General features: G+C 37.5%; 1 protein-coding gene across 4 annotated transcripts in view; it reads left to right on the forward strand.

The window, feature by feature from the left end:
* The window catches only part of FOCAD (focadhesin), a 307707-nt gene that overhangs the window by 240834 nt on the left and 54321 nt on the right, over window positions 1–12552 (forward strand). For all 4 annotated transcript variants that reach the window (XM_049896729.1, XM_049896728.1, XM_049896730.1 and 1 more), the window contains 4 exons: window positions 1540–1648; window positions 4592–4708; window positions 7192–7430; window positions 10622–10711. In XM_049896729.1, the coding sequence (XP_049752686.1) occupies window positions 1540–1648; window positions 4592–4708; window positions 7192–7430; window positions 10622–10711 (555 nt within the window). The remainder of the gene's footprint in view (window positions 1–1539; window positions 1649–4591; window positions 4709–7191; window positions 7431–10621; window positions 10712–12552) is intronic.

A 12552-nucleotide genomic window follows, 5' to 3' on the forward strand; every position in this document is an offset into this window, starting at 1 on the left:
AGGTGATGAGTTTTTGCTGAACTAGTTATAGGTTTTCATCTGGCTAGCTCCTCCCTGAATTTGTTTCACTGAATATGTATTGAGTGTCTTCTCTCCATAAGCACTGTGTTGACTATATAAGGAATGCAAAGATGAGCAAGACCCATTCACAGTACTTTTCTGAAATATGTAACTTAGCTGAGGCATGCATTGTGTGAACTGTAGACTAATTTTTTCTATTCAAAGACAATGCCCAAATTTTCATTCAATCTGAAACCAAAGGTCTACTTAAGAGTGGATTTAAATGAATTTTTCTCCACTTGACAAGAAGAGTGCACACTCAGATATGTCATGACCATTGGAAGGAAGCAGGGATAGATGAATGGATAGGTGTAAGGACTTGATAATGGGAGGGCCTGAGTCCAGTTCTTACCAAATGGAAGCAAAAGTGCAAGAACACATGTGTACGCTAACCTTTTAGTATACACTGACTGCCATGTCCAGCCGTGACTATGGCCTGGACCTGGAGGTTCTAGCTGGTCCAGCATGGGCAGCAGGGCTGAAAGTCTTCCTCATCCCACATGTCTGTACTGGGTTAGGCAGGAAGTGGTTCTTGGATGTATACACTGAACTCAGGTTCAGGTCTCAAGTCCACATTTATGGGAGTCCACAGACATTGGACTGAGAGTTGAACCATCTGATGGTACGAGTGCCCTATAGCCAAAGTTCTACTATGACAGAATTGGCAAGCCAAGAGCGTTTCATGTGCCCCATTTGGAAGTTTGTTCTGTAGGATTAGTTTGGAATTATGGAATAATACTAAGTGCACATTATCAAGTGGTGAGTGTCTTAAAAAGCTTTTTCTTGATATTAAATTCAGAAGTCAAATATAAGAGTTTATTGCTAGTATTAGAAAACTTCCATTTGAATGATATAAAACAGAAACTTTTATTCCTAATAGTCTAAAAACAGGATTTTTTTATCTCGGGTCTCCAAATAATATTACAAACTGCCTTTGAGGTTGCTGGCTTTGGCATATTAAGAGAAAGAACGAGAGGAAAGCTGCCAGTGTGTCAAGTTGCAAGTAAAGAATGCTGTCTAGAGTGGTTCACTGGAAGCTGGTTCCACACACCAGTGCTTCAGAAAAGCCAGAGGCCATTCTCTTCTGGTGGGCTTGTCTACATAACTCTTCTTAGTTGTGTTTTCAGAACAAACCAATAACTTTAAATTGGCCAAAGTGGCACAGAAAAAGATAACTTAGGAAATATAATTTCAAATGATGAAAAAAAATTAGGATAAAAACTTAGGTATATGAGCGTGAATTTTTAGCTTTCAAAAAAGCATAATGACCATACATTGAAGAGGAGAGTTAAAAATCAGCACTAGCGTCAGAAGAAGGAAAAAAGCTGTTGGCACCAGGCAAAAACAGACCTGTGTTTATGAGGCTCACTGAAGGAATGGAAGTGCTTTGCCCTCATCTGCCCTCCCTATAATACCCACTTCTCTTCTCCTGTTCAATGCCCCAAAGTCCTTTCTTGGAATTTTTTTCTTTTTAAACAGGGACAGCCCAGTGGTCAAAGGGAATGCGCTGTTAGCCTTAAGCAGCCTTGCTCTTGTCGTATTCAAACACGAAGCCAGCCTCTCCTCAGACTCGGATGGGGCCTTGGAGGTGAGTTAAGGGTGATTTGGATTAGTTGGGCTTGGTTGTGTAATGTTTGAAAAGTGAGAAGTCTCTTTAAGCCTGGCTTTAGATGGCCTGGTCCTGGGTCTCCAAGGTTAGATTCTGTCATTACAGCACCAAGTTATGCTACTTGACGGGCCTTTATGCTGTGAGCCTTAGTGTCTTCCTGGCTTTTCTTCGCTGCTTTTCTGTTTTGCTTTCTCCATCACAGTTAAGTGGTCATTTCCATTTGAAGGTGCCAATTTTATGCAACAGGGATTGTCTTTTTGTGATTGCATCAGTGGTAACCAATCTTAGGAGGTTAACTAGGCTTACTGAAAGTGAACAATGCTGTCAAAAACTGATAAATAAGCAGTGTTTACTGACTGAAAAAAATTTGTGCTTTGTATTTTAATTGTCGATGTCAATGACAAAGTGCCTATTCATTTTTGCAAGGCATTTATTTCTTAATTAAACATGTGGTGAGATGGCCAATGTTCATTTCCAGTGTATTTTTTCAGATAATTCATATCTGTCAAAGTAAAAAGCCATGGATTTACTCTTACTTTAAGCCCCGTTATCTGGCAGCTATCATTATCTAGAGACAATATAGCTGAGCGGTTAAAAAACAGACTTTGGAATAGGAGATTCTTGTGTTTAAATCCTAGTGCTTCCATTCTGTGGCGTATTGCTAGTAACTTTCCCTTTCAAACCCTGTTTTCTCATCTATAAAATGGGGTACAGATGCTGATAAGGCAAGATTATTTTAAAGATTAAATGTAAGGGGATTAGTGCCTTGGCTGATAGATGCTAAACACCCAGTAGATAGTAACCATTACCAGTAGCAGCAAGCAGCAGCATCTACATCATGGTATTAAACTCTTGTAAACTATCCTGAAGACAGAATTTTATGCTGGCTCATTAAAGAAGAGTATCTGCTTCCATGACTACAAAAAAGAAAGAAATAAAATCATATAAAACATGGTTGACAGTTATTTTAAAATAAAACTTACTTGCGTTCTTCTCAAACTGGGTTTGAGCCTTAATTTGTGGGCTTGCTACTTTTGCAGCAAAAAACGGGACTTTATTCAGTATTTTTCAGCTTGTCTCTGTCCTCTTAGAGTGTCTTATGGGCTATCTGTACTTAGCTCTTTTCCCCGGTGGGATTTTTTGGTTGCAAGCAAAGAAAATAATTCTGACTAATTTAAATGAAAAAGAAACTGAAAGGGTATGGAATCTGGAAGTTCGTGGAATTAAAGGCAAAGGTTAAAAACCAGGTTTTAGAAAAAATAGGAACAAAGGCAACCTGGAGAGTCCAAGCAACAGGTACAGACCACCCCTACCAGGACTAGATTTTCTTGAGTCATTTACTGTCCTTGCATCGCTCACTCAAGGGGGCCTATGCCCATCCTTGGCAAGTAGCTTAACTGAAGGTTTAACCAAGCTTCTAATAGTGGAGGAGAGAGAGTTCCCCAAAGGGTAATATTACCAGTAAATAAGAGAATAGGTGCTGTGTGGCAAAAATCGCAAAAAAGGGGAAGAGACCAAAGGGTTATTGCATGAAGGGTAAGAATATAGTTACCATATGAAAAGATTAACTTTAAACCCAGAATCTTATTTTAATAATGGGAAAGATGAAAACATTTTTTAAAGAGGACTACTTTAGCAGAGGCAACATGCTCAGTAGATCTAAACCTAAAAAGTTAACTCCCCTCTCTAGGGTCCCTTTACTTTTGTGATATTTATGCCGAGCTAAAAAAAAAACAGTTGTACAGAGCCCTAGTTGGTGCATATGGTTAGCATTTTCAGCCCCTAACCCAAAGATTGTTGGTTGGAATCTACCCAAAGGTGCCTTGAAAGAAATGCCTAACAATCTACTTTAGAAAAATCAGCCATTGAAAACTCTGTGGAGCACTATTCTGACACAAATTGGATCACGAGTTAGAATCAACTCAACAAAAACCGATTTACCAGTTGTACGGTAATAACTGGGGGCCTAACTCAGAGTTTTAAAGTTCATGTTCTTTCGCTCTTCATTATTTTTCCCCTTTTGTTCAATGCTGTAACACACAGAACACAACACATTGAGAAGCCTCCAGCCCAAAGGTCTTGATGACCTTGCCTGTGGCTATCAGTCAACACAAACTCAAGACCAGATTATTTTATTAGAGTTGAAGTTTTGAAACTTCATTCAAGTCTGCATGTGACCAACAACTAAAGATCTTAAGAAGAAGCCCTTTTTTGAGTCCAGGAATTAATCCCAAGGAGAGACTCAACACTGCACTGGCCTCCTTAGTTTGTACCACCTGAACTTTACCATGTGAGTTAGCAAATGCTTTGGCCATCCATGGTCATGAATGATTTTTAAGACCAAATTCTACTTTTAATAAGTAAGCCTTTGTTGTTGTTTTGCTTTTGCTTTCTCTTTTCTTTTCCAAACTCAAGATCATTTATGTTTTCACACCTAATTTTTCAAATAGAGAGGCAGATGTCACGATTCTTGAATGATGACTATATGGTAATAGTAACCAGAAATGCTAGAGATGTTGATCAAAGTTTTGTAGGCTGCTTTATTGCTTCCTTTGTGAAACAAGAGGTCATAGAATTGAGAAGATTAGAATTGCATTCTCTACACACGTCTTCCTTTAACCTCTACATTATTCTTAATAATTCACTGAACTCAGGAGAACTCTGAAGGGCTCTTGGATATGGTCTGCAGCCTCATCCTCTCACATCTGCTAAGGCTTGTATAAGAGGTAAATCTTATTCCTAATGGGACACAGGTGACAATATGTATTTGCCAAATAACCATTTAGCTCATGTCATCTTAACATGTGAAGTTTACTTTTTGGTGATAACACTGCATAATTTAATATAGAAGAGGGTTATACACATAATGTTTAGGTATATTTTGTTCTTCCATTATCATCTCATGTTTTTCTTCATCTGCAGATTCAACCTAACTTCCTTTCAGTAAACGAGTGGGTTTCCATGGTGCTTGATACCCTTCTGGTCATTGTGGATAGTCATTACCAACCCAGAGGACGACTTTTCTCCTCGTTTTATTATGTAAGTCAGAGCAATAAAAAAAAAGCTCAGAAAACTCAAGGGTTGACTCTTCCCATACCAATTGTTCCAATGAAATTCTATGATATAGTATAATGATTTTCAGCCTGTCTGTATGTTAGACTCATCTGGGGAACATTAAATATATGTATATACATATATATACATATACATATATGTATGTATATATATATATATAAAAGAAATACTTAACTGTGGCTTCACCTCCTATTTAATTGGTTGGAGATGGGCCCTGGGCATCAGCATTTCGAAAGCTCTCTAGGTTATTCTAGCGTTCAGTCACAGTTAAGAGCTGCAGCTGTGCTAGAATGAACATTGGCTGGAGAGTGGAAACCACAAGTTTCTAGTTAGTCTCGTCATTTTGGGCTATGTGACAATGGGCAATTCATTTAATCTCGTTGTACCTTTGTTTCCTTATTTGTAAAATGAGGGGATTGAATTATATTATCTGTAGTGTTGGTAGCTCTAGCATCACATTTTATTAGTTTTGTGGCTGTTGGTCTGATACTGAACCCTGCTCATACTTATTTTTTTTACCTATAAAATGAAGGTAAAAATTAATGCTTTGCCCACTTTATCATGGATTGTGAGGACCTCGTTGTATAATTCAAATAGGAATGTTTTAAAAACGGTGAAATACTCTGTAAATAATAAAGGAATATAGTTGTTGATACTTAAAAAGCACCAGTTACTCAATCATTGTTTTTGTTCATGCTTATTTATATCCTCAGATTTGAAGTAAAACAAAAGGGCGTGTTTTTGTTTAAGTTTCATTTTTTCCTTTATTGGTTGTGGTGCATGCTTTATTTTTGTACCCACATGGAATTATTTTAGTTTTTACCCTATCACTATCCATTGCTTAGGGAATTATAGGGATCATGGGACAATCAGCTGAGTGGCAGAGGATTATACTTGATTTGAATAAAAATATAGCACAGATCCTGAACTGTTGCTAAGATCACAAAGTTAGCCTGAAACCCCATTGCCTTAGGTCTTCTCTGTACAACAGTTTGTGTGCTTCTGTCCCGTGCCCTCAGAGGACCTGGTATGTATTCATCGGAGCAGGGCGGGGTCAGGGTGGCTGGAGCTAGATTTTTAACCATACATTAGGAAAAAAATAAATTGCCGGACAATGCAGTATTAAACTGGAAAGTAGATTTTTCCCAAAGAAGTTAATTTCTTTATGATGATTAGCTTTCTGTCAGAAGTGTTATTTTTTTTTAATGATAGATGAAAAAACCTGTTTAGAAGCTTAAATGGAAGTCTTTGCAATAACTCTCTGGTTCAGGTATTCACCAGGACAGGGTACTGTAGATTTCTAATAGTGCTACTTAGTTCTTATAAACCAATAAAAATAATCACCTTACTAGCCAGCTCAGGGTTGCCTCTTAGCTTTGTGGTTTTACATTATTATACTTGCCAAAGCCCTATTTCAAAAGTCACTTCCTTTATTTCCAGTGTTGTAACATTTGTCAGCATAACAGTGCTGTATTAACTTAAAGTATAAGTTAGCACATTTGCTTTTATAGTTGTAGTGCTAAAGCTTAGAGAACAAATGAGCATAGAATTAAAAACATTTTTTAATGTGCTGTGACTGCAAGGGACAACACAGCCTTCATGGTGTGTCTGAAAATTTGCAGTGGATAATAGCGAGGAATGATAAACCGCCTTTCTTCTCCTCTTGAAACATATTTATAAATGTATATAATGTCTGGTAGAGCTTTCTAACATGGAATTCTTATAGAAGTTGTTCATGTTCAACCGCCCTGTCATTTTATTAGGGCTATTATTCATTTCTCTACCTGTAATTACATATAGGAAGGAGCATATACGTTCTCCATTTCATTTTGAATAGCCAGTTATTGCTTTGTAACCAGAGGCTTTTAGGATTTCAACTTCCTTTTTAATTAAAAGGAATTAGCCCCCATAGGAAATAATCCATCTACAGGGACGCATTCCTACCAAAAATTTTGGGAGATCTGCCAGTAGATCCCTACACTAAACTTATACTCTTCCCTCAATACGAAACTTAAGCTTTATTATTATTATTTTCTTTTTCTTGCCCTCCTGGAAAACTCCTGGCTTTCTAGAATCATGTTTATAATGTGGCCTAGTGATTTGCCCAAACTTGGATAGCTTCACTTTGGATTTTTCAGTGTATATACATGTGGGCTTTTGAAAACACTGAAACTGTTTCAGCCTTTATAGTAAGGGAATTGGCACCCTTTAAATTTGCTTTTCAAATTTAAAAGGACGTGACTGTTTAGTAGCAAATTATTTCAGTAAAATTCTATCCTATAGACAAACACTTAAAGAAATAGATTTTTTTAAATTATTCTTTTGGTTAGCGGGGTTGGGTCTAAGAGAAGCTTGTATTGTTGTCTTGTGCTTTTGTGATAGGCATGCTTCCTTCATGTTTTAAACAAAGGGCTATCCCCCTGTTTTCTTTCTTTGGCATGTCCTAGAAATCCTATTCCGGTGAAAACACAGCTAGTGCCATTGCCCGTTCTGCTGCCGCCACGGCTTTGTCTCTCCTCGTGCCAGTTTTCATTATCTCTTGCAAAGAGAAGGTTGAGGAAATCCTGAACATGCTGACTGCCAGGTTACCTGGGAAACCAAGTGCTGATGAGTCTCAAGCCGTGCAAATCCACATGGGCCTTGCTTTGGGGATGTTTCTCTCTCGTTTGTGTGAGGAGAAACTCAGGTACGCTTATTAAAATATTCTTGCTTTACCTCTTCGTGATTTAGGTGAAGGACTCTACACACATAAACAACATATGTAAACATTATAACTGAGAATATGTGGTTGCTAAAGTTTTTGAGATGGGCAAGTTGATCCTCTTTTCTCCTTTATGGGCAAATTTGCCACCCATTGATGTATTAAAGTGATTGATTACTTGCAAATCATTTTATGCTTAGATGAAGCCCTGGCTACATCTATGTAATAGATGTGAGGAAAAGTCTAATCTTATGGGCCTGTAAGTAAAGAAAAGCTGCTTTTTTTGGTTTGTACGGTATGGAAATAATTACTGATTCTTTATTGATAGCACTGTAAAATGGGAGGAAAGGATTGGGGTATCCTTTGTGCCTGAGGGATGTTGGGAGTCACTGAATCACCTGAGAACGGCATGTACCCACTTTTAAATATTGCTTTTGTCCTGTGCCCTGGCTACATTTTTATAATCCTTAAAGAGCCTTAATCTGTGCATATTATAGTATGTGCTTTATTCAGTTTGATTGCTCATTTTTGGACTGCTAGCTTTACCCTTGAATGAAGCTAATGGAATATCAAAGGCCCAGGTGGAAAATTCCACTAAATAGGGAAATTTTCTTGTGTATGAATCTACTTTAGTTTTTGGTTCATATTGTTTATTGTTGATTTGACAACAAACCGTAGAATTTTACAAATCCAGACTGATTGTAGTGTGGTACAACACGATTATTTGGGTATCATGAATATTTGGATGACTCTGACTTGGAGTTTAGCCCCATTTTCCTGCGCTGGAAATAGATCGGAGGGAGAGGCATCCTGTTGTGAAGTTAGATATCCTTAAACTTCCCTGATGGGGAGAAATTAGCTGTCCAAAGGCAAGACCTGGTGTGGATGTAGATAAACTGGATGACAGTCTGCTATACTTAGATTTTCAGTCTGAAACCAGTGGTTAAGATTGTATTTGTAACTTACATAGTTTTGCACTAACACCAATATGTGAAACCTGTCTGGGAATTACTATTGATCTGGGGCAATACTACCTTTCAGATGATCATTTCAGCTTTTGGAAACATCTGTCAGATGATTGGGATGGTTAGCTTAGTGTTTGCGATCATAAACAAACTGTGTCCAGAATATTCGTTTTGTTCACTTCACCAGCATGAATACATATAAGCCTGGCTGTGAACTTGAACAAAACATTTTGCTTGTGAATTGACTTATATATCTAGTGTGTGTGACCAAACACTAAGTGTTTTTAAAGACTTAAAACTCGAAGGTGGTTTTTTTCCTCTTTGCTTTTCTCTTTACCATCTGTGTTCGTGTTCTTTCTTTAGTATTTTTTCAAGCAACATGTTTTACAACTAAAAATGAGCCATGGCATCTTAATTCCAGGCAACCCATTTCATCCTAGCCTGTCCTCAGCTCCTTTCTAGGTTAAGATGCTGATGGTTTTAGGGCTGACAAGCTTATTTAATCGCAGTGCCTGGAAAAACCTATGGTGATTCACCTGAAGCACTCATACCTGGTTCCTAGATTGCCTTCCACTCCATCTATCTTACTTGACCTTTCACCTGCAGGAAACCCTGGGGAAGGACACCAAGAGGTTCTTCCCATAGGGATTTGAAATACTTGCCTTTTGGCACTACTAAATATTTTACCAGATAATGACAATGTCACCAGATAATGATATTTTGAAGAACGTTTCCATTTTTCTAAAATAAAGATAAGTGTTTTGAGGGCTTTTGATTCTGAATAGTTAATGACATCAAATAAGTGGCCCAAAATGACTGTTTAGAGGAAGAGGATTAGGACAATATGTTGGTTCTCAGAGAGAGAAGAATCAGCTTATGGAAGAGAATTACAGCAGTCTTTATGGTTGTTGTTATTGCTCGAGCTAATCATTATGAAAAAGTCTTCTGAATTTAAATTCCAATCTAGAATTTATTCAGAAAATATATTATTCCAAAGCTGCTTGGCTTCTGCCACAACCCCCAGAAGATACTAGTAGAATTTCTTTAGCATTTGTTTAGGATATTTAAGTATATTTTACTTCAGAGAACAACTATAATAAGACTTGCTTAGTTAAAGCTGTATGTGATATGTGTGTTTCTCTCATTGCAAAATGTAATCCTTCACCCCAAGAATAAACCACTGGAGTCTTGGTCTGGGAAGATGTTATTTAAAGTGCTCTCTGGCTGGTTGGAATTCCTCGGGTTGCATTCCACTTAGCAGAGTCTGAAGTAGCCTGAGAGTTGAGATGTAGGAACCCCTTGATCATAAAATGTTGATGATGGAGTTCACAACTCTGCCTGCAAACACAGTCATAGAACTGCCTTTTAAGTTTTATTTTCTCATGCAGGACTTAATTCTCACCAAGACAATTGTAGAAACCACACCAATTGCTGCATAAAAGCAGAAGAATGTAGAGTTAGGGATTCTTTCTTTCTGTTCTTCTTTCCTAATGTAAGTAAAGGAATGGAACTTATAACTTCCATAATTCAGACGTGAAATCAGAAGTGACAGTCTTTGCAAGGAAGAGGTTTGGGAGGATCATTGATAACATCACCTTAAAAACTAAAAAACCAAACCCTTTGCCATCCAGTAGATCCCAACTCATAATGACCCTATAGGACAGAGTAGAACTTCCCCTATAGAGTTTACAAGGCTGTAAATCTTTACAGAAGCAGACTGCCACATCTTTCTCCTGCGGAGTGGCTGGTAGGTTCGAACCACCAACATTTCAGTTAGCAGTTGAGTGCTTTAACCCATGTACCAACAGGGCTCCTTAACATCACCTTAGTTGGGTTGTAAATATTCTAAAGAAAAATCACTTTTGCTTTTTTAAATCTACTTATTTATGTAGAATTCCAGCTTTAGTTATTATATTTCAGTGATTTAAAAATTGAAGGGGCTGAGAAAAAGCAAAAGTAGGAAGTCTTAGAGTTTAGTAGTTGGCAAATGATAACAATGTTCAGAAACCCAATTGTTGAATAAGTTCTCGGACTCGGTTTCTTTATAAACAAAATAAGTATATTATGAATTGTTACGTTTTTGTTTTTTTTTTTAAATGTTGGTATTTCCTGGGGAATATTGAGAGGAAAATATCATGTATTAAGTGTTTGGGACTGTTGAGGTATTTTAAATGATTTACATTTTCCCTTGGTCTTCACCCTGATCCTCAGCGATATATCTGGCCAACAGATGAAGCTTCTGATGATGAAGTCTTTGGATGCTCTGGAAAATTGCTGCTTCGATCCCAGTCTTGAATACAAGTATGTTGCTTCCATTTCCTCTCTAGCAGATACTTAGAAACTGGTTCTTACTCTGCCATAAATCTTATAAGCTATGGTGCAATATTTCTGAGACCTGTCCTAGAGTTCCTTTGCCAAGAGTTTTCAGTAATAATAAAAAACCTGTAATGAAAACCTTCACTTGTCCCAAAAACCACATTTCAGTTATGGACAGTTTACTTAAATACAGCACCCAAAAAGTGTTATTTTGTGACTAAATCTTTATGTTTTTAAGACCTTAGTTCTGTCTTGTACTTGATCATATGGGATGTACAGCAGAACCTAGATGTATGGCTTAATCTTTGTAAAGATCTGTTGAAAACATTCTCTGAATTTGATTGGACTGAGACAACCCTTGGCCCATGATATAGCTTTCCCGGTGAAATCTGAATGGCTGAGGAATCAAAACAGAAGTAAACAGGTTACACCAGGAGTTTCCAACCTCCTCATTATTAATAGATTTTTTTTTTTCTTACAGACCTCATGCTTTTTAAAAATTTTGTATATTAAACCAAATATCTTAATGTAATTTACATTATTTTCTCATTCTACTAATGAGAGGTATAACGATATGAAAAGGAATAATCTAAAATAGTGCTATCTGGATTTCTTTAGTGAGACATTTAATGTTTCAATTAGCCTTGTCACTTGTTTGGGTAAATATATGGTTTTGTTAGGCTTTCTGAAATTTTGACAACACTGAGGACCACTGTTGTACCTTTTTGGACTTCCATATATTAGGGAATCTCAGGTTTGGATCCTCTAGGGTTCATTGTTAACTATGAAACAACAGATTAAAAGCAGTAACCTCCAATTTATTAAACTCATTTACCTTTTGCTATTGTGGACACTGTTCAAATATGAGTTAAATCAGTGCTTACATTCCTGGCTTTTAGGAGCTTATGATATAAAGCTACATTCATACCATGTAGTCTGTTAGGTTCAGACTAACAAAAGTGTAAATGGTAGGTATAGCTGCAAGTGTCAAATATTTCATCATGAGTAAATAAAATCAATTGTACACTTACTGATTGGTGGAGTTTATGTGATCTTCTTTCAGATGCAGGTTAAGTTTGGATAGGAGCCATTGATACTCAGCCAGTTTATCAAGAAACACTTCAGTGATGAAGTGGCATCGTTTTTTTTTTTTTTTCTTTTATTGTTATGTGACCCTAATTGCAACCGCTATAATGTGACAGCACACTCTTACTTTCCACCCCGGGTTTCCCCTGTCTGTTCAACCAGCTCCTAGCCTTTTCTGCCTTCTCCTTCTGCCTCTGGACAGGAGCTGCCCATTTAGTCTCATGTATCTTCTTGAACTAAAAAGTACACTCTTCATGAGTGTTATTTTATGATTCGTAGGCCAGTCGAATCTTTGTCTGAAGAGTCAGCTTTGGGAATGGTTTTAGTTCTGGATTAACACAAATAGAGGCCATGTCTCCTGGGGTCTCTCCAGTCTCAGTCAGACCATTAAGTCTGGCCTTTTTATGTGAATTTCAGTTCTGCACCCTGCTGACTGTTGTGTTTCCTGTTGGGGTGGTCACTGGTGATAGCTGGGCACCATTTAGTTCTTCTGGTCTCAGGATGACAGAGTCTCTGGTTTATGTGTCCCTTTTGTCTCTTGGGCAAATATTTTCCTTGTGTCTTTGGTGTTCTTTGTTCTCCTTTGCTGCAGGTAGATGAAGTGACATCGTAAGAGTGTGGTTTAAATATGTGAAAATAAAGAGTTTGGTGGCATAGTTGAAGTCTCTGGAATATAGAAAATAATTTATGAAAGAATAGGGCCATTTAGCGGAGGGTTGAAATTTTGGGCCTAATCCATA

The sequence above is a fragment of the Elephas maximus genome, chromosome 9 (assembly GCF_024166365.1).
Source record: "Elephas maximus indicus isolate mEleMax1 chromosome 9, mEleMax1 primary haplotype, whole genome shotgun sequence".
Taxonomy (NCBI): Eukaryota; Metazoa; Chordata; class Mammalia; order Proboscidea; family Elephantidae; genus Elephas; species Elephas maximus.